Source organism: Pangasianodon hypophthalmus, chromosome 13, assembly GCF_027358585.1.
Source record: "Pangasianodon hypophthalmus isolate fPanHyp1 chromosome 13, fPanHyp1.pri, whole genome shotgun sequence".
NCBI lineage: Eukaryota > Metazoa > Chordata > Actinopteri > Siluriformes > Pangasiidae > Pangasianodon > Pangasianodon hypophthalmus.
Genome location: NC_069722.1, coordinates 4923807 through 4943463, shown reverse-complemented (window position 1 = coordinate 4943463; position 19657 = coordinate 4923807). Strand labels below are relative to the sequence as shown.

General features: G+C 37.6%; 1 protein-coding gene across 13 annotated transcripts in view; it reads left to right on the top strand.

Annotated features, from left to right (window-relative positions):
* Positions 1–19657, top strand: part of srcin1a (SRC kinase signaling inhibitor 1a) — a 163053-nt gene that overhangs the window by 8722 nt on the left and 134674 nt on the right. For 11 of the 13 annotated variants that reach the window (XM_034310030.2, XM_053239031.1, XM_053239035.1 and 8 more), the window contains exon 1: positions 3141–3645. The exons of 1 other annotated variant lie outside the window; for it this stretch is intronic. In XM_034310030.2, coding sequence (XP_034165921.2) covers positions 3624–3645 — 22 coding nt within the window. In that variant the 5' untranslated portion in view covers positions 3141–3623. Of the gene's footprint in view, positions 1–3140; positions 3646–19657 lie in introns of those variants that run through there. One more of the 13 variants, XM_053239034.1, reaches the window with a different exon arrangement.

The following is a 19657-nucleotide window of genomic DNA, read 5'->3' as shown; positions in this document are numbered from 1 at the left end:
GCAGTTGGGAAATGTTTTTTATTTATTTATTTAATATAATTTTTTTTTAAAATCCCTAATATAATGATCAAATGTAATATGATGTAACATAAAAGCAGGAGACGATTTAAAAAGGGAAAGAAAATCACAAAAAAACCTAATATGATGATATATGAATGTGAATATGATTGCAAGCATTTAAAAAAACATCTAATAGGAGTTTAATATGCCAATATACTGTATTACTGCATGTATATTCCTACCTGTAATGATCACATTCATGACAATAAATTTAATTTTATTTAACAATTTGGCTTCTAGTCTTATTATTCTGCAGCTTATAGAATAGCAACTGATCCAGCACAAATGATTGTTGTGTTTTTCTTTATTTATATTGTGCTCCAACACTTGAATTACCCATGCACACAAAATTGATTTAAAATTCCCTGTTTTTAATTGTCAAATTAATAAAATAATGCCAGTGTGAAAGGATAAGCTTTGAAGGATAAGCTGACCCAGCACTTTACAATCAGTAACTGTTCATAATTTTATCCATTTAAAAAATTCAATGGCTCCGATTAAGATGCTGTCAACAGATCACCTCCTCTTACTTGAAAGGTACCACTCGACTACATGGATGGCTGACTAGCTCTGCCCTAAATTTCATGAGAGAGAGAGAAAGAGAGAGAGAGAGAGAAGTTGGATCACTCTCATTCAAAAAGGGGGAAAAAATGACGCTTTAAAAGCAACATGAAATTTCATCTCCCCAGCAGGACAACTTGTCTGATTTGGGTAACAGATTTGAGTTATAAACTCTTCAGAGGCAGCAGGTTCGTGTTGTTGAACAGATGGACTGCAGGCAGGCGGCCGTGTTTCCTGAATTTGAGTCATGCATTATTAATAATATCAGTCATTAAGAACTCCCTCGCTCTCTCTGTCACCTTCCTTTTATCTGTCCATCCTCCTCATTGTCTTCTCGCTCACCTTGGGGGTTATGCACACACACCCACATATGCAATAGTGTCCCTTGGTTGATCCTTTTAACTTCCTGCGAACACTCTACATTATTTATCTGCATGAAATTCCAGAGCGTATGACCTTGGGATGTCCTGCAGTTCACTCCACATACGCTTCAAGCACAGTGGTGTCTGTGTATTAATATGGCTGTATTATGCGTTGCTTTTTCGAACATGCTTGTGGGATTTCTACACAAAGCTGCAAACATATTGCTGTATGATCTGAAGCATGACCTTATCACGACCTTGATGGTCTCCATGGCAACTGTTCGATGTGGTCTGTCGTGATTGTGTACCGTGCGCCGTGCTTTCCTCCCACCTGCATTAGGCTGATATTTCGCAGAACGGTGTGTTTGATTTGGTTCTCAGTGACCGTTTGCTGTGGGAGAGAGTTATTTGCTAGTGTGCTGTCCTTCAAAATCCCTAGTGAGAAAAAGCTTTCAGGCGAACCTCATGGTACTATCCTGTGGAGCTACACACAGCACATTAAAGCTTTCCTTCAGAGAAATATAGATGCTACACTACAAGCTCGCTACAGTCATGATTGATGTTGCCCTTTCTGCTAATTATAAATAATCAAAAGAAGCCGCCAGACATGCAATTTGTTCTTGTAATTTTTCTTTATTACAGAACGCATTAGTAACACAATTTGGCTGATTTGCCTGAGGACTGGCTCTGAACTACCATTTTGGAGCTCCTTCATTGTATCAGACCTGAAAGAGAAAAATGGTCCGATTCACCAGTTTATCTGCAACTTCACAGTAGCAAAATTGTGACTTTGTGTTGTTATGATGAAAGCGTGGTTAACACCAGTGTCATTTATCCCAAACATACTACTTAGTACTGAGAATAGATAAAAGAAGGCATGATTCATGTGATTTCATTTCACAGAATCCAGAATACACCAATATACTCATATAACATGATGGATGAATGATAATGCATTGAATAAGTACGGAATAAAACACTTAGGGGACATGCTGCTATAGGAAAATAATCAACAATAAAGTGGTGTGATGCTGTAACCACCCAGAAGTTGATTTTCCCAAACAGCTATTTGTCAGCAATTACAATTGTGATGTCTCATACTTTTTATCCATTTCTAGCTGTGGAATGTCCGTGATAACAAATTAGCTATAATGAGTTGTTCCCTCACAAGTTAATTCCTCTTGGAGTTAATATGATGAAAATGCACAGCTTGTCATGTTACAGAGAAACTGCAAAGCATAAACGTCTCTGTCTTGAAGACTTTCCCGAGTTAGAAAACTCTGTTTACAGCTTTATCTCTGAATGTTACAAAGAGCTGATACTGGAGACTCCTTCCCCAGATGTTAAGTAAACATATCCTTACAGAAAACATCACTCTATCAACAATTGTACTTTTTTTTTTTTCATTTGTTTATGTAAGTCGTTAATAAAGAAAAGCAAGCTGCGACCTGATTGGTTGGGAGGTAAAAAAAGTTCTTGATTTCACTTTTTGGAAAATGTGCTGCTGAGACACAAAAAAGCAACACAAACAAACAAACAAATGCTTGAGGCTACATTTTTATTAGATTCCACGTAAAAGTAGATAAATACATAATGCATTGATTTTTAATTTTGTAAACATTCCAGGTCTCTTAGAATTTGTCTCTTAAAATAGATCTAAACCCCCAAGTTTTGCCAGGTCCAGTTCTTATTTTTGAATGAATAGAGCCCCAAACACTCTTCCTGTTTCTTTCATTCCTTTTTGCACTTTTCCAGCCCCTTGCCTATCACGCCATATCCCCCCCGCCCCCCCCCCCAATACACACACTTTTCTATTTTTTTCCTTTCTCTATTCACTTGTCTTTAAATCACAGTCTGGAGTGATGCCATATGGAAAACCATTCACTATTCACGGTTACCTTGGTGGTCTGCTTCTGGATGGATCCCTCATGACTCTCTCTCTTCCTCAGTCACACATCTCTGTATAGACATCATCCCAAGAGCCGAAGCTCCATGGAAGCTGCACATCCTTCACAATGGAATCAGAGCGAGTGTGTGTGTCAGGGAGAGAGGGAGAGAGGGAGAGAGAGGGAATAGCCCAGGGTTTCTCCTGGTGCAGAGTCTGTAGCTTTAAGAGAGAGAGAGAGAGAGAGAGAGAGAGAGAGAGATACATGAGCTAATGTATTTTACTCATTCCAAGCAATGCATTGACCATCTTAACAATCTCTCTCTCTCTCTAAAACACACACATACAAATGCAGGCATTCCCAAGATGCTGAGGAACGCTTGCGCGCAGGTTCACTCTTCTTGACGCACACGCGCACACACGCGCATACACACACACACACACACTCTGGTGTGCAGGCGGTGCTGAGCAGAGCCGTGTAGAGCAGCTGGAGAGAAGCCATCTCACAAGAGGACAGAGAGTGAGAGACAGAGACAGATAGAGAGACAGAGAGAGAGAGAGAGAGAGAGAGAGGAGGACAGCACACTGAGAAAAAAGCATCCAAGATAGCGAGAGAGAGACAAAGGAAAGGCAGGAACGGGAGAAGATAAGGAGTGAACAGGAAGCGTGGACCACTCTCGGTGTGCAGACCTAAAGGACCAGGAGGGAGGAGGCTGGTGTCTTTCTCATCGGCGGCGGAGCACGGACTCGGCATTATGGGAAATGCACCATCCCAAGGCATGTGAATCCTTACTTATATTTTTGCAGTTGTCCCAACAGTTGGCTGTGCATTATGGTTGGAAATGGAAAGATGTGTGTGTGTGTTTGTGTAATTGTATGTGTGTGAGTGTATGTGTGTGTTTGTGCTTGCTGGTCCATTGTTAGTGGGTGCTTAGTGGTTATCTCAATGAGATCCAGAGTGTGTGTGGAGATGCAGTAAGGGAGGGGAGAGGTGTGGTTGGGAGGAGTGAGAAGACTGACTGGGTGGTTGTGGAGCTGGAGAAATGGAACGGAATGGAGGGATGCATGTATGGAAGCACAGGAGGAGAAGAAGAGATGCAAAAACTGATGCAGTAAGAGATAGGAATAAAGAACGAGAGAACATTTCTGCAGTGGGTGATATTTGGTGGTTTGTGTCGGAGATGGTAGAAACCACATGCAGGAAGTCCTGTGTGTGTGCGTGTGCGTGTGTGTATGTGAGAGAGAGTTGTCCTCATGGCCTTTACAGCACAAGTTGGTGAGCTGAAGATAAACACACCAAAAAAAAAAAAAAAACGAGAGAAAGAATTAGAGCGAAAGAGTATACAGTCTCAGAAAAAGGTTAAAGCTACAGCCTGTAATGGTACCTCTGGTGAAACCCATAAAATTTCTGTATAAACCCTACAAAAAGTATTAGAACCCCATTTAATAAGATAATATCCCGTTTATGAAGATTACAATCCCTTAATTATCCACAGAACCCTTGAGGAACCATTTTCTCTAGGAGCGTATGAGTCTATCTGAGGCTGGTAAACACATCACTCAATTCTGATTTATTTATTAAATCCATTTTTAAACCGTATTTACACTTGGTTGTTTAATACATCTTAAGTATCATAATTATATCCAGAATCTATATATACATATATAAATTCTGGATATAATTATGATACTATATATATATATATATATATATCCAGATAGTGTAGAGTATTTATTTCTGTATATTGAACATGGCTCTGATTATACCCGAGTTCATAAAGACTGAGATGATCGGTTGTTATCTCTGAAAAATAAATCATGATCATTTGTACTATTAATTTCTTTCCAATGTTTGTTTTACCCTGTTATGGAATACGTCTACTGGATATGAATAATATAAAAACCACAAATGGATACAGAAGAATGAGTGCCTAAAATGTAAAAAAAAGTCAATGTACCATGTTACTGTAAGCTTATTGTATAAGCTTGATTATCTACCACTGATAAGAGGAGAAATTAGATTTATTTCAACCAGATATCATGAAAAGCACTAAATTACACATGAACCTGTCTACAGTCAGTATGTTTAAAAAATAAAGTAAATATATTTATTACATAACAATGTAGAGGAGATGTGGGTGTGGCTAAATTATGCTGGTGCAACGCATGACATACAGAGAAGTACTGTGAAAGTCTGATACACTGATAATGATATTTTTGATATGATATAATTTTCTTTATACATTAATAATGATATGATTTGGGAACCCAAAACCCTGTCTTGTACACTACATCAAAATGAACGTGGTCCATGACCAGCTTTTTAAATACAAATGAACACGTTTGATGCAGCAAGCATTTAAAAACAACTGAAAATGAGGAAGAACACAGGAAGTTGTTGGGTGTGTGTAATGAGCTGATTTGCATATTACATCCGATACAATCAGTGTTCAATGCAGCTAACCGGAGATGATTAAAATGTTAATGTATGAGGTTCAGTTTTTATTAGGATACAATCCAGATGTGTATAACATGGAGGTGTATGCAGTTTAAACATATCCATACTTGCATAGTTGCAATTGGTTGCTATAGCAACAGCACGGATGTCTGATGCTAGGTAGTGCAGAACAGTTAACTAGTTAGCAAGTGAACACAATGCTGATTTTTGTCCTTTATGTTTTACATAACGATAACATCACGATAACATCCAGGTATGACTCTGTATATGACTGTATCCAGCACAGACAACATCAATGAGAATGGAAGAGTTTTAAAGTAAAAAAAAGGAGACGTGTTAAACAATTCATGTTGTTTCTGGAATTTTCTGATGGCAAGAAGAGCCATGAACATGAAATCTGATTTGTCAACCAGGATCGCATGTTTAGAAATCCGGTTTCTTCGAAAACTGCATGCAGACCAGGCTTAAATCCAATTTCATGTGGGTTTTTCATCAAATCTTTCCCAAAAAATGGGATTTTAGCTCCCTTTCTGAACAAATCCTATGATAGATGGGTGGAGAGAATCAGCTAAAGAAGCAGTTGAGAGAAATTAACCAATAGAAATGAGGTAAAATTAGAAGGGAGTTTGTTCTCTCTTGGGACCGAACGCTGCTTCAATAAACGGGAGATTGAGGGAGTGATTACACAGAGGAGGAAAAAAAACAGATGGAGGGGGAGGTGGAGGAGAAAAAAACCCTTGCTAATGATGACAAAAACAACACAAGAGATGTCATGTAAAGCGGAACGCGAAATCAAAAAGCAACTCGTCTTTTCTTCATTGCTTCTTTCCTTTTTTCGTCCTGATTTGACTAGGGATTGCTAAGGAGTCACAAATAAAGATAATTAGAAAAGGCAGGAGAGAGAGAGAGAACGCTTCCAGAGGCAGGAAAGGAGGAGTAGATAAATGAGAGTAAGCCATAATGGCTGAGGAGGGAGGATGAGCTGAGTGTGTTGCTGAAAGCTTGTGTAGGAAGAAAGAGAGCAGAGAGATAAAAGAGGAGTGATGGAAAAAGAATCACGATGAAAGAAAGAGGGATGGGGAAATTAAAAAAGAAGAGATGGACGACGGCTGAAGATTATCTTTGAGATACAAATCCAATAAGTCAGTGTTGTGTCTACAGTCTGACATACGTTGTTAAATTATCTTCCTTCAAAAACAGACTGCACTATATTTTATGAAAAAGTTTGTTCTTGCTCTTAAAGCAGCAGCAAAGAATTTTATAGCATACACTATATCATACACTGAACTCTAGCTGCAACGGTCCAGCTACATCAAATTTCTTGTTTACAAAAGTCCGGATAAGTTACGAACATGACTGAATGGCGAAAACACACTCACTAGGTCTCTGTGATCAAAACTTCGTTTTCCAGCTGGAAACTGGTTCACAGAAGTATGTACATGCAGAATGCTCAGAGCCAATCAGATTGCAGCCTTGAACATTCCAAACAATATGAAGGTTGGGGCCAGAAAAGTGTACAACAGAGGCTAAGACTAAGAAAAGCTAAGAGACAACAATCAGTGCTGTGTTTAAAGCATACTGATTCATTGAAGTGGATTGTCAAAATAAAAAAAATGAATTGAGCTGTGTGTGAACAGAACATTCAGATTATATTCCACTTTCATACAGACTTCCAAAAGTCAATAAAAGCAATTTGTCTCGGGTTTAAATAGTGCATTCTTTTTGATAATCCCAACTGAGTAAAATTTTGTCTTGAATTTTTATCTAAGTCAATTAATAAACTCATTCTTGGGTCTTACTCTAGATCGTTCATACCATATATTAGGCCTCCTCCTAAGAAATTCATACGGATTGAAACAAACGAGGGAAGTGTTGTTCTTTGTGTTTAAAAAAACAAAACTTTATCTTTTTATTCTGTATATGATCAAAGTCTTGCGAATTAGTACCAACTTGTAAGTGTGAGGCCATAATGTTGCATACACTATATAACTTTTTTGTCTGTTTAGTTGTGATAAAGTGTGTAAACCAAGCAACCAGGGACATCCATTACAGGGGCCACCTGGCTCTTAAAAACGTTGGACCTCATTTATCATTTGTCTTTCGGTAAAGTTGCATGTAAATGTTTTTTCTTAGGTCGAGCTGAACTAAATATTCCTGCTAGATTTACAGAAGCTGTGTTTTGATTTTCTTCATACTCATGTGCGAATATTTATAGGCATATAAAGTACAAGTGTGTTTATGGCATTTTCATTTGGTGACGCCTACAAAGCTCAAAAAAAAAAAAAAAAAAAAAAAAGGCAAAGCTCACAGTGAGCTGAAACCTGCTGTCTAAACAGAGAATATATGCACTCAATCTTCCAATAATGCAGCTCAGTCACTGCAGTGTGTCTCCTGTAACTCTTCCTCCTTTTATAGGGTGCCATTACTTTTGTCCTAATTGAATTATTAGTCTTATTTGTCCAATTTAGGGATTTGTTATGATTTGGTTTCTTTCAAGTCATTAATATGAAATGACTGTTTTTTTTTTTTGTTTTTTTTTTTTTAAATGACAGTGTAATCCATACATAAAATCTCAATATCTCCTCACCAATTATAGGATTTGAAGCCAAACAATTAAGATTCACATTAGCAAGTTTCCTTATATGTAAATTTTTACAAACTCAGAAGGTTTTTATAAGATATGAACATTTTTCTGAACTGGAATTTCTTGAATACCACTTTTTTTGTGTGTAAATGCTCTAAAATTGGCTGTGCTCTCTGGGTGGGAGGGGCATACTGTCTTTTTCCCCTGTCAATCACAGTGACATCATGGGCAGCTATGAGCTCATGTATGCAGAAGAGGGTAGATAGCGCTTTCCTCTGAGTGTGTTTCCCTGTGACGCAGCATGAGTAGCAGTTCGAAAAGATAGATTGTGGCTGTCTCGGAGGAAGCACATGTCCACTCTCGTCCACATGACCATACAGAAATATATCTGTGTTATTAGCTGATAACTTATTTTACCCAGAGAGACATACCATCCTTGTACCGCCCACTCAGAGTACAGCCATTTTACTACTACATGGTTCATGCACACTGATTATTCACCTGTTCTCCAAATGAATCAAGACGTAACAATATGAAACCTGAGTTGATGCATTATGTACTGCAGCATGCATAAGAGACAGGATGATAGAAAACCTTAATGCTGTATCTTCTCAGTTTGTTTTGTTTCAGCAGATTTCATCAGATTGTCATGGAATACTGTGCCATGTTACGATCTGTAGTTTTAACCTCATTGTCAGTATGATGTTGCGAGAACACCCCCTGTTTGAGGAACGTGTCATGCTTTGTGTACAGTAATCCTGTGTGTGGGCTGTATGTTGTGTAGGAGGTCATTCTGATATGTTATCAGTGTCACTGCTGTGCTGAGGATGATCCATCACAATAATGTTAGCAACTTTACGCATCAAAGTGCTTTTCCATTAAAGAGCTTGATTTTATTTCCAGTCAGCTGAAAAAATGTTGTTTTTGTACAGTTTGACTTTTTTTTTTTTTTTTTAGCTATCTGCTGACGTATTACCGCAAAAACACCAGTTACAGCTAACAAGGGTACGTCTTCAGGATGTTCTCGGAAGATATCTTAAAGTTATAAGGATCTTATTTTGTAGGGTCTAGTAAATTCAATTCAATTCCATTCAATTTTATTTGCTTAACAATGGCCATTGTCACAAAGCAGCTTTACAGAAATATATAAATACAGGATATAAGTTTTTAAACCTATAAATTTATCCCTAAATGGTACACATAATTAACTTTAGACTGATTTTTTTAATAAAATGAAATGAAATGAAGTATCAAAGTAATTACCATATTGAGCGGTAAACAGTAAAACAAGCAATAAAAATTCAATCAAATAATTTTATACCTGTGTGGGTGATTCCACAATTTCAGCTCCATTTAACACTCTAGTTTTCATCATTTTTCAACATGAATCCAAATAATGGTCAGATTTATCCATTCAAAATATGTGTTAAACCATCTCAGGCAGAAATGTCTCCTTTTCTTTTACGAGACTTCTTTGTTGACATTTTGCATTTTGCTCTTAAATGAGTAACGGGGTTGAAAGATTTTTTTTCAGCACAGAATTAGTAGGTTACCTAGCATCCATGCTAACAGCACGACAACATCAAGGATGTTTTTTAAAATTAAGAATTTACTTTCAGTGTATAGTTTGGATAATTTGTGCAACAGGTTGTACTTTCAAAGAGACCTCATCAGTCAATATCAAAAATGTCATTGAAAATAAATAAAAAAAGAACAGTATGATGTACATTTCTTCTTCCCACGATCTTCAGGAAATTCATATGATGCAACATCCTGTTGTGACTTGTGGAATGTTCCATATATTTTACAGGGGTGAATGTGTTCAGGGAACTGGTTGTGTGAATGTTCCAGGACTAAAATTGACATTTTGTTCATAACCTATAATGGATGACTCATGGAAAAAGATGTTTTAAGCACGAGATATTAAAGTTCGCACAATATTTGCACAGTAATGTAAGTAAAAATAATGTTAATCATTGTATTTCCAGTCAGAGTATTTATAGTGGGCTGAGCCAGAAAAAAAATGCTGTCTTCTAGTTTCATTCACATGAAATATGCACATGATTTGTTGTGAAGGACAGTTTACCTGTGTTTAAAATGTTGTACATAGTACATTTTTTATTTATACATATTACAAATATCAATATGACGTGAGATCGGCCACCTACGAACTGACAACGCTAGCTAAAGTGGTAACTTCCTGTGTGTTGAGTGATTCTTGTATGCTATCTGTCAGAACTGTACTAGATTGTGTGTACAGTATATATGAGATATGCCAACATTGAGGCATGATAGCAGAGACACATTTAACAAATCACTCTGTGTGTCTGTGCCCTCTTTCTCTTCTTCCACCCCGCTGTGACTCTCATTCATGTCTTTTCATTTCAGTTTAATCCTCGCTCCTTTACAAGGAAGCCTCCTGCCGGAGTATGATTTGCACTTGCGCTAATGCATGTCGTTTAAGTATACAGTGTGTGTGTGTGTGTGTATGTGTGTGTATGTGTGTGTATGTGTGTGTATGTGTGTGTATGTGTGTGTATGTGTGTGTGTATGTGTGTGTGTATGTGTGTGTGTATGTGTGTGTGTGTGTATGTGTGTGTGTATGTGTGTGTGTGTGTGTGTGTGTGTGTGAGAGACAGATTTGTAGGTGGTGTGACACGTCGTTCTCCACTCTGTGTGTCTGTGTGTGTGTGTGTGTGTGTGTCTGTGAGAATCAGTGTTCCCGCTAGCTTTTTGAAGGGCACACACAGATGTGTGTGTCTATGTGGCTGAGCTATGTGAATATCCTCTGAGATCCGCTAAGCGTCTGGCTTACATGGTGTTAAGTCCAGAATTCAGCTCAGACTCTGAGAATAAAGACCATTTTTTTCTCTCTCTCTCACTCTCTCTCTAACACACACACACACACACACACACACGTTTCCTTGTATCCTTGTGAGGACCTTCCAAAGACATCATAATTACAAACGAACCCTAATCTCAGTAACCAAAATGAAATATTTTGGCACATTAATTTTTTTTACAATAAAGCTGCAGTGTTTGCAAACAAAATAGTTTGAGATCTAGCCAAAAGTCTCCGCAGGGTTGCAGGTAGTGGGACTCAAACTCAAAACCTCCTCATTAGGAGTCCAGAGCACTATCTACTCAGCTAACAATCACCTGGGTCCCAACCAGCATATAAAAACATGACCACACACACACAGGTTAATTATATCAGAAACTGTAAGACCTATCCAAAAGTAAAAATGCTTTCTGTGTGTGTGTGCCTGGACTCTGGGAATTAGGCATTTAAGGTGGTACAATGAGCACATTACATCAGCTAGGTTGACATCATACTGCTGTTCCCTGTAACCCTTTAAATGAATCTATATTTCATAACAAATTGTTAAATGTTATTTTAAAGCCCAGGAAAGTGCTAGAAATCCTCCCAAGGACTGCAGGAAGCTATGAATATTCATGATAGGGGAATTAGAAACACCTTCATGTCCTTGCGCTATTCTGACCTCACCCCTTTCCCCCACTATCCTGGTTATGCTACGCTATTACCATGTTGTACTATTATGCTATTATAAAAACGCCAAGTTGAGATGTTTGTTCACTTACATCAGGGAATTGATGACGTATCAGAACAGCGTGAATCTCTCCTCGCTACTGCTATACTATATTTTACTGAGGTAATGTTAGCGATAACTAGCTGGCTAGGGAAATTGTAGTGGTATACGAGGAACAAAACATGTGCTGTTTTAGGAAAAAAATTAACTTTTCATTGTGGTGGAAACCAAAACTCCGCTTCATCACTTTACATATTTTACTGAGGTCATGTAAGCACATAACTAGCTAGTTTACAGCTAACAAGCTCACATTATATTTTACTATATTTTAGCACACAGCTAGCTGAGTAGTTTGCTAGCTTACACTTGTCACCTCGGCAAAGGTGGGATTACAGTATACAAAATGTAAATTTCTTAGTAATTTACCTCAGAATATAACATAACAATCACAATTTTGTTCATTACTAATATTAACTAAGTTAGCTAGCTAGCTTATTGTACTAATTCAGTAGTTAAAAAAATGTCTCTTATAATTTGCATAACAAGTTGTGGTAAATTTGAGCTCTAGCACATTTTGTTAAAGTCATAATTTAATCTCTTTTTTAATATATGAAAACATTAATAAAAAATTAGCACTAAACTTAAATCTAGCACTGTTGTAACACATTTGACCACATTTACGTATATTATCGGAATAAGTCATGCCAGAGGATGAAAATGTTTAAAAAAAATTAACAAATATCACAAACTATCAGCTCATTGTTGTTGCTGAAAAGAAAGCAGTGTGTTTTGTGCTTTATACAGACTATAGCTCTGAGTAAGAACCCTAAAGGAGACGGTACACTTAACACACCAGATAATAATCTGAATATTATATAATTATATCTGTAATACTTTCTATCAGCACACACGAGCGCGTGTGTGTGTGTGTGTGTGTGTGTGTGTGTGTGTGTGTGTGTGTGTGTGTGTGTGTGTGTGTGTGTGTGAGTGAGTGTGAGGGGAAATCACAGAGATCCCTGTTGTAACAGGCGTGTGTGTTTTGTGCCAATTCCCCAATCCATGTTGTGCGAAGCGAGATCTTGCCATCTCCTGATTGGCTGCTGGTGACATAATGCTTCTGGTAAGTATGTTTGTGATTGGATGAGAGGCTCCTTCAAAGAACCTGCTTTAGAGAGCTTGGCATGACGGAGTGTGTCTCCATTATGGCATCCTTCAGTGCTTCTACACACTCTGCCCCAGTGCACTCTGGGATGTGCCAGTCCTCTGAACATTGCTTTAACAGGTAACCTTGAAAACCAGCCACCCATTGCCTCCTTTATTCTCCTTGCGTCTTGTCCTGTCAAATGTCTCGCTCACTTTTCTGATTACACACACACACACACACACACACACACACACACACACATGTACAACCAGGAGCTGTTGACATTTACAGGGGTTTTATAACAACTGCTGTTTTATAATAACATCACTCTGTGGTGGGTGGAGTTCAGGCTAAATTTACACACAATGCAACATTTCTGTTCTCACATAAGATTTCCTGTTGCACTGTGTGAGACGCTAAAGGGAAATCACAGTCTTTGGTCTCAAAATGAATTTTGTGATGGATTTTATGATCAAATCCAGGGTGCAGACCTTTATTCCGATCTACTGAATTCTGGTCCACCAAAAATTAGATCTTAATTCTTTGACCTTCTAGGTCTTTCTAGGTTCTAGGTCTTTGTCCAATTGAACCAAGGTTTAGTTTGTATGTTACTAGTTCTATAATGGTCCACAACAAGATGACATTAAAAGTTAATTTCATTTTCAAAATTGCAAAAAATGAAACCTTAGCAAGTGAAGATATTTTGAATGATGGAAAAAGAAATGTTATCTAATATTTCTCATTATGACATTATTATATAACAATTATAAGACTTTTATGGTTTTTTTTCTAGACATGGTTACTGATTTCAAGCATAAAATTGCCTTATTCTATTGGCAGAATTTTTTTTTTTTGCATCTTTCTAGAAATAAGTGCTTGAAATAAGCAAAATTATCTGCCAAAAGAAGAAGACAGTTTCAAGCTTGAAATGGGTCAAAATATCTAGAAATAGGCTTAAGAATCTTATATTTGTTTAAAATCAATCAAATGAATAAAAAAATTTGTTGTATATATAATTTTACTTAAATTTACTTGCTAAGATATTGTTTTTGCAATGTTTTAGCTAATATTTATAATTTGTTTTCTTCTAAATGACTTAAACACCTATTAAGGAGTATTTTATAACCCCAATAAACAATAGAAATGGGTCAGGAAAGTATCTGATAAGTGTGTTTAGAAGGTTCAGAGAAGCTGGCATATTGACCATGAATTATGCATAATATTGCTAGTGACTTGTTACCATTATTATAGAATTTGATCTGAATAGTATTTTTTCTGAATAAATATGAACCTATGAGACTCAATAAGAAGTGTCCATGCATAGCACACACTTCCAAATTCCTGAGCAGTCCAGTCATAGAGCACGATGTGTTGCAATGGCAAAGTAACTGAACCAAATGAAAAAGAAACAATGTCCAAAAAACCTGAACCCTGATGAGGATTTTAGCAAACACTCAGCCTTAGCTGCAGCTGAATCTAGGGCAGCATTTCTCAGTCCCAGTGCTGGAAACCCCACGCATCTCATTAGTGGTTTCTGTGCTCTGTGCCAATAAACAGCTTGATAATTAGTTGAGTTGAATATATTAGATATATTAGGTATATTAGATATGGATAATCACAGAATTGTGCAGTCCCTAAGTTTGTTGTAACCTTTAAGGTGTCAATTTAAGACCATTTTGCCCAAATTTCAATCAGACAAAACATTTACGCTTAGGCACAAGCAGTCGACCTCAAAGACCTCAAGTTTGTTTATATGATAACCACTATAACCAGAAGACAAATAATTGCAATGGCATGCCTGCTTTGTCATAATTCCCCTTTGAATGGCAGAAGGTTGTTATGAACTCTATACTGTAACAGATACATAAATGAACATCTTGTACATCTTTCTGGATGACCATCAAAATACTGCAGTTTCATCAGAAGTAAGCTGACTGAAGAATCAGGAGACCATGACCCAGGTTATAATAAGAGATTTTTATTTTATTGTGTGCATGAAGACAACCTGGGCATTCTATACACACAGCAGGCTTTTATTACTGATGTGTACATGCAAGAGGACACACGCTAGACCCTATATCTAATGCCCAAGGCTAAGATAGGAGAGAAACATGGGCAAGGACAGAACATTTTGACCTAAGGAGCAGACGTGTACATCATGAGTGAACAAAGACAGTTGCATAAATCACATTAAACTGAATTGATTGAATTGAATTCAAATGAATAAATCATGTATGCACCATGGAAAAACATCCCATATGGAAATAATCCCACAAACATGAGGCTGAAAAGCCAGTTTTAATATTTACACCTGGAGTTTAGTAAATGATCAACAATTAGAGGTGAATTCATCACCTGAAATTTCACTCCTATTCATTTCCAGTGAGGAGTAGCAAAAAAAAATGTGAGGGATTGTGATTGATGGTGAGCGGCGAGAACTTCAGCTGTGGCTTGGCGTGAAAAGTTGAGCTGTTTCAACTTTATGCAAATTACAAGCAGTAGTCATGTGGCAGTGACCAATCGGACAAAAGACATCTTTCAATCGTCCGCACACACTGCGTCCATAGCAGCTAATTTTGTTCGCTTCGTCTCTGTAGTTGTAAACGAGTACTGTTTAGTTATTTGTTTTTTTTAATAGCAGTAATGCATGTCATTGTATGTCACTGTAAATAGACAAAAAATAAATAATATTTAATCTTCAATCTATAATCTATATATTCAAACTTAATTGTTTAATATTTACCTCCAAACACCTTTTTAGAATTAGGTTTATGAGAGTATAGCCTACTTGAATAAGAAAAATACTTTATTTGAAATCCATGATTCATGATTGACGGGTCTATACACGCCCTGAATTGTAGACAGACACGCCCCTTAAACGACAATGCACTGGCGAAGGGAATGGAGCGAGATATTGACGCCACGTGTCTTAGGAATGTCCTGTCATTTCTTTTTTGCTAATTTACGTGGATTTTTGGTTATGGACTGAATGAATATTAATGTAGGTGTACAATGTTTACCTTTAAATAAACATCCTTTAACGCATGTTACTTTTTTAACTATACTTACGTCTTATTCATATTGTTATTAATGTTAATTAATGCAGTAAGCGGTACTGATGTAAATGGGAATAAATATAAATGAGTGAGAAAACCGATGACAGCAAAGTCAGAAATGCAGAAATTACGCTGTAACAAACACCACTTGTTTATGTGATTTAGTCACAACGTGACTAAAAATTTGTCAAAATCATGGCAGAGTCATATGACGTAAGCTTGGTGTCATGGCAGTATTAGTTATTAATGCCTAGGCATACATTTGATCAGTCCAACAGATGTAAAATCCTTTCAGCTCTTATTTATTATGAGATTTTGGTGTAACTGGCCCCAGGATTGAAATTGAAAACAATGGCTCAAAGGTACATTTGGTTTTATTTTGCTCTCCCTCAGGGTTCTTTTGTATTTTTTTTTTTTTTTTTTTTTGCTTTCTGTTGTTCTCTCACAATCCATAAACTCTCAATCATGACCTGTGTGAAATATTTTATGTCCCTTTGTGTGTGTACAACCTGCACGGATGTTTGATAAATCCTGTGCGCCGGGTGGCTGACATGTCTTACACGAGCTGGCTGTATATCATTCAGCGCGTGATTGTGCTGAGCTGAGCAGAAAAGCACACAAGTGCTCCTCTAGCGGTTTCTTCCAATGGATCAATAGAGCTTTATGAAAAAAAGAGAGACTGATTCCGGTTGTCATCTGTCTTTCCGTCATCCACTTCCTCCACCGTCTCGCTCTCCTTAACAGCCTGCGATTAAAAAGGTTAAGCAAGCGATGTGAGTGAAATGGAGGGAAGTTAAAGTTGGTGTTGTGGAGTCTTTTCGATGTTTAATTTTGGATGGAAGTTGGAGTCGTGTGAAACGAGGAGATGTTATGAAAATTCAATCTCTCTCTCTCTCTCTCTCTCTCTCTCTCTCTCTCTCTCTCTCTTTCATTGTCTCTCACGCCATTGTTAGCCAATCTAAGTCCCCCTATAAAGCAATCATGTTAAAGTACATCAGCTCTGCATGGCTCCAGTTATGCCTCATCTCTCCTGCAGTCAAATGCGATTGGCCTTTCCGCTGTCACCGTGGAGACAAGAGGCTGGGCGCCGCGGCAACCGCCGCCTGGCTATGCTTTCTCTTAGTCCCTTCAAGCGTTATGCTGATCATCTCACTTTCTCTTTGTGTTGCACTTTAAAGAAAATGCATGAATGCTTTATTCAGAATGCTTGTTCAAGTTAATGCCACTTCTGCAGATGCAGAAATCTCTGGAATTATCCAATTCCAATTCTGCAGAGTGTACCAAAATTTTTTTTTTTTTTTTGGGGGGGTGGGGAGGAAAAGAAAAATTATGTAAAACATTCAGGTTTTGCAAACCTTCATGCATATGTAAGCAGCACTCTCACAGTCCCCTGGTAGCTGACATACACACAGACACAGACACAGACACACACACACACAGTAGCACCCAGCTCTCCAGCTATGCCAGGCAGTAATTCTTCAATTTCAACAACACAACTAGGTCAGTCTGGTCCGGCTGGAGCCTTCGTCTGACATGCGAGCAGACACTCTCTCAGCACTCAGACAGCCATTAACCATTAGCTAAGAACAACAGCAATTAGCTATTAGCTAAGCAGACACCGAGATTACTCACTAACTAATGGAAGACATTAATTGAACTTTTCACCACGTTCATCCATCATGAGAAAAATCCACTCCCTGCACTATGGCTTAGCCTGATTTCCATTTATTCAATACAACGCTGTGATGATCAAAAGTGACAAGACACTATATAAACGTGGTGAGGCAAAATATGATAAGCAAAATGATATTAAAATATGAAATGGGGAATATTTGCAATAAATTCAACAGACATCAGACTATTTTATAAGCTTTAAACCTCCCACAGTAATACAAGCTTTTTGTGAACTGTTCAAGAACAAGATGTTTCTATAATCTCAGAGTTAAAAGGTCACATGCTGGAATTGGGATCTCCTAAAAACCCATATGTGTAACATAACTGACTACAAACTGCAGTACTGTAGTGTGCTTTTGCAGTGTTTTGGTTTCTCCTCGTTATTTAACGCCAGGCTTGTAAATCCATATTCAATAAAAGTCTCTGTAAATTTTTGTGTCTATTTTCTTGACTCTTGCTGTTTCACTGAGTCAGAGTCACTCCATGTTGTTGAGGAACTAGCGGAGGTAGATGGATGGAGAAATTTCTCCATTTTTATTGCTGAACTCCTACGCTAGTGCAAGGTGTCAGGATTGCAAGAAAAACGTAAATAGCATGCACAGTCATCTTAAATGTGACTTGTTTGAACGTGTAACATTTCAAAATAGTAGCACACACAAGCCATTTCCATAGTTAGAGTGATTAATAAAACCAAATAGGAGACAAGTTCCTCTTATGAACCTATTTCTAAATCAGTCCACTGCTAGTTTGAGGACATGGTAGTTATATGTAGAATAATAAATATGAATGTCATGTACAAGTGGGGAGAAAACAAGATTTCTTCATGTTCTGTTTATTCTTGAGAGTCAAAGGCTGATTAAAGCCAGTGAGGGGAAAAAAAACATGTTTTTTGTACCATGGATGTAAACCTAGAGTGTAGTCGTGAGTGAGAATTAGCTATATGTGAACCGAATCCTTTTTTTAAAGGCTGTATTGAAATGCTGTTGATACTGGAGGTGCAACTGTAAGTCTTAACTTTATTCTGAGAAACATTCAGATTATTTTCTTGAGGCATGATTTTGGTAAACCTTCCAATTATTAAGTCGTAAACAGGCAAAAACACGCTTCTGCAAATTTAATTTAGTTCTATTAATTTGCACATTCATTCTGTGTTCCTGAAAAATGTTCAAGCCTTCATAAATCACATTACTGATGCAAAATGAATCTATGATCTCTGTCTTAAAGTGACGAGTTAATGACCTCGTCACTCCAAAAGTGCTGGGTCAAATCCCAGCTTGCCTCTCTTGCCCTACTAGTAATTTTGTACCCCTTCACAATTTAATCTTGGCCTTTCCCTGATTTATAGCACCTCTGGCTCGGGCATCCATTTGCTGCAGGATTTGATACGAGTAAATCTGCTCCACTCTTCTGTATTCCCATAATCAACTGTTATCTATTATTCATTTTCATTAACTTGACTACATAATTAAGATCAGAGTATCACGTCACCTCAAAGCCGCTCAGAAAGTTTACATTTTCATTCAACATCTAAGTGTAAATCTTCGCAGATCTTGGGTCAGCCTCTATATCGAGTCGGAGAGAATGCAAATTGACTGGAAAGCAGTCAGGAGTTGATTAGCGAGCCACTAGCCGGGTCAGGGAGAGGATTTGGAGAGAGACGGAGGGAAAGAGGAAGGGAGAAGAGTCGTCATCTCTGTGGCAGTCTGACTGTTTGTGTCCTGAAGCGATGGCTGGGTTTTAATAATGAGTGAGGGAGGAAGGGAAGCATTTAACATCAACTGCATTTTTAAAATTGCCTCACAGAATGAATGACCGCCATAGTCACCTCTGTTTTTCAGACAGCATGCAAGTCTCTCACCTATGTAATGTAATGCGACTGTACGTTTTTAATCCCCATAAGTAAGAATATTTGTGGGGTTGGATTTCAGTTGGAGAGAAACACGTGTGTGACACTGATACTGATGTTCTGAAGCATGTGGCTGCTTCAATGCAAAATATACCTCTGCCAGGAAGAAAAGGAATAAAACACGACAGGGGAATGGTATTTTTGGAAAATAATCAATGACTGTTTGATGTGATGTGACCTGATGCAAAGCAGAGTTACTTCTCCCACCCCGAAGTTGATTATTTTCTATAACAGCGTCCCTTGATATGATTTATTCATCTTATACCACAGCAATTTGCCAAGACTTCCAGTTATTTATTTATTTATTTATTTATTAATTATTTGTTAACATTTAATGTTCCATGGCAGAAAACTTAGTTACAGCTTTAACTTTGAGTGTTACAAAATGCTGACACTGGAGACTCCTTCCAAAAAAT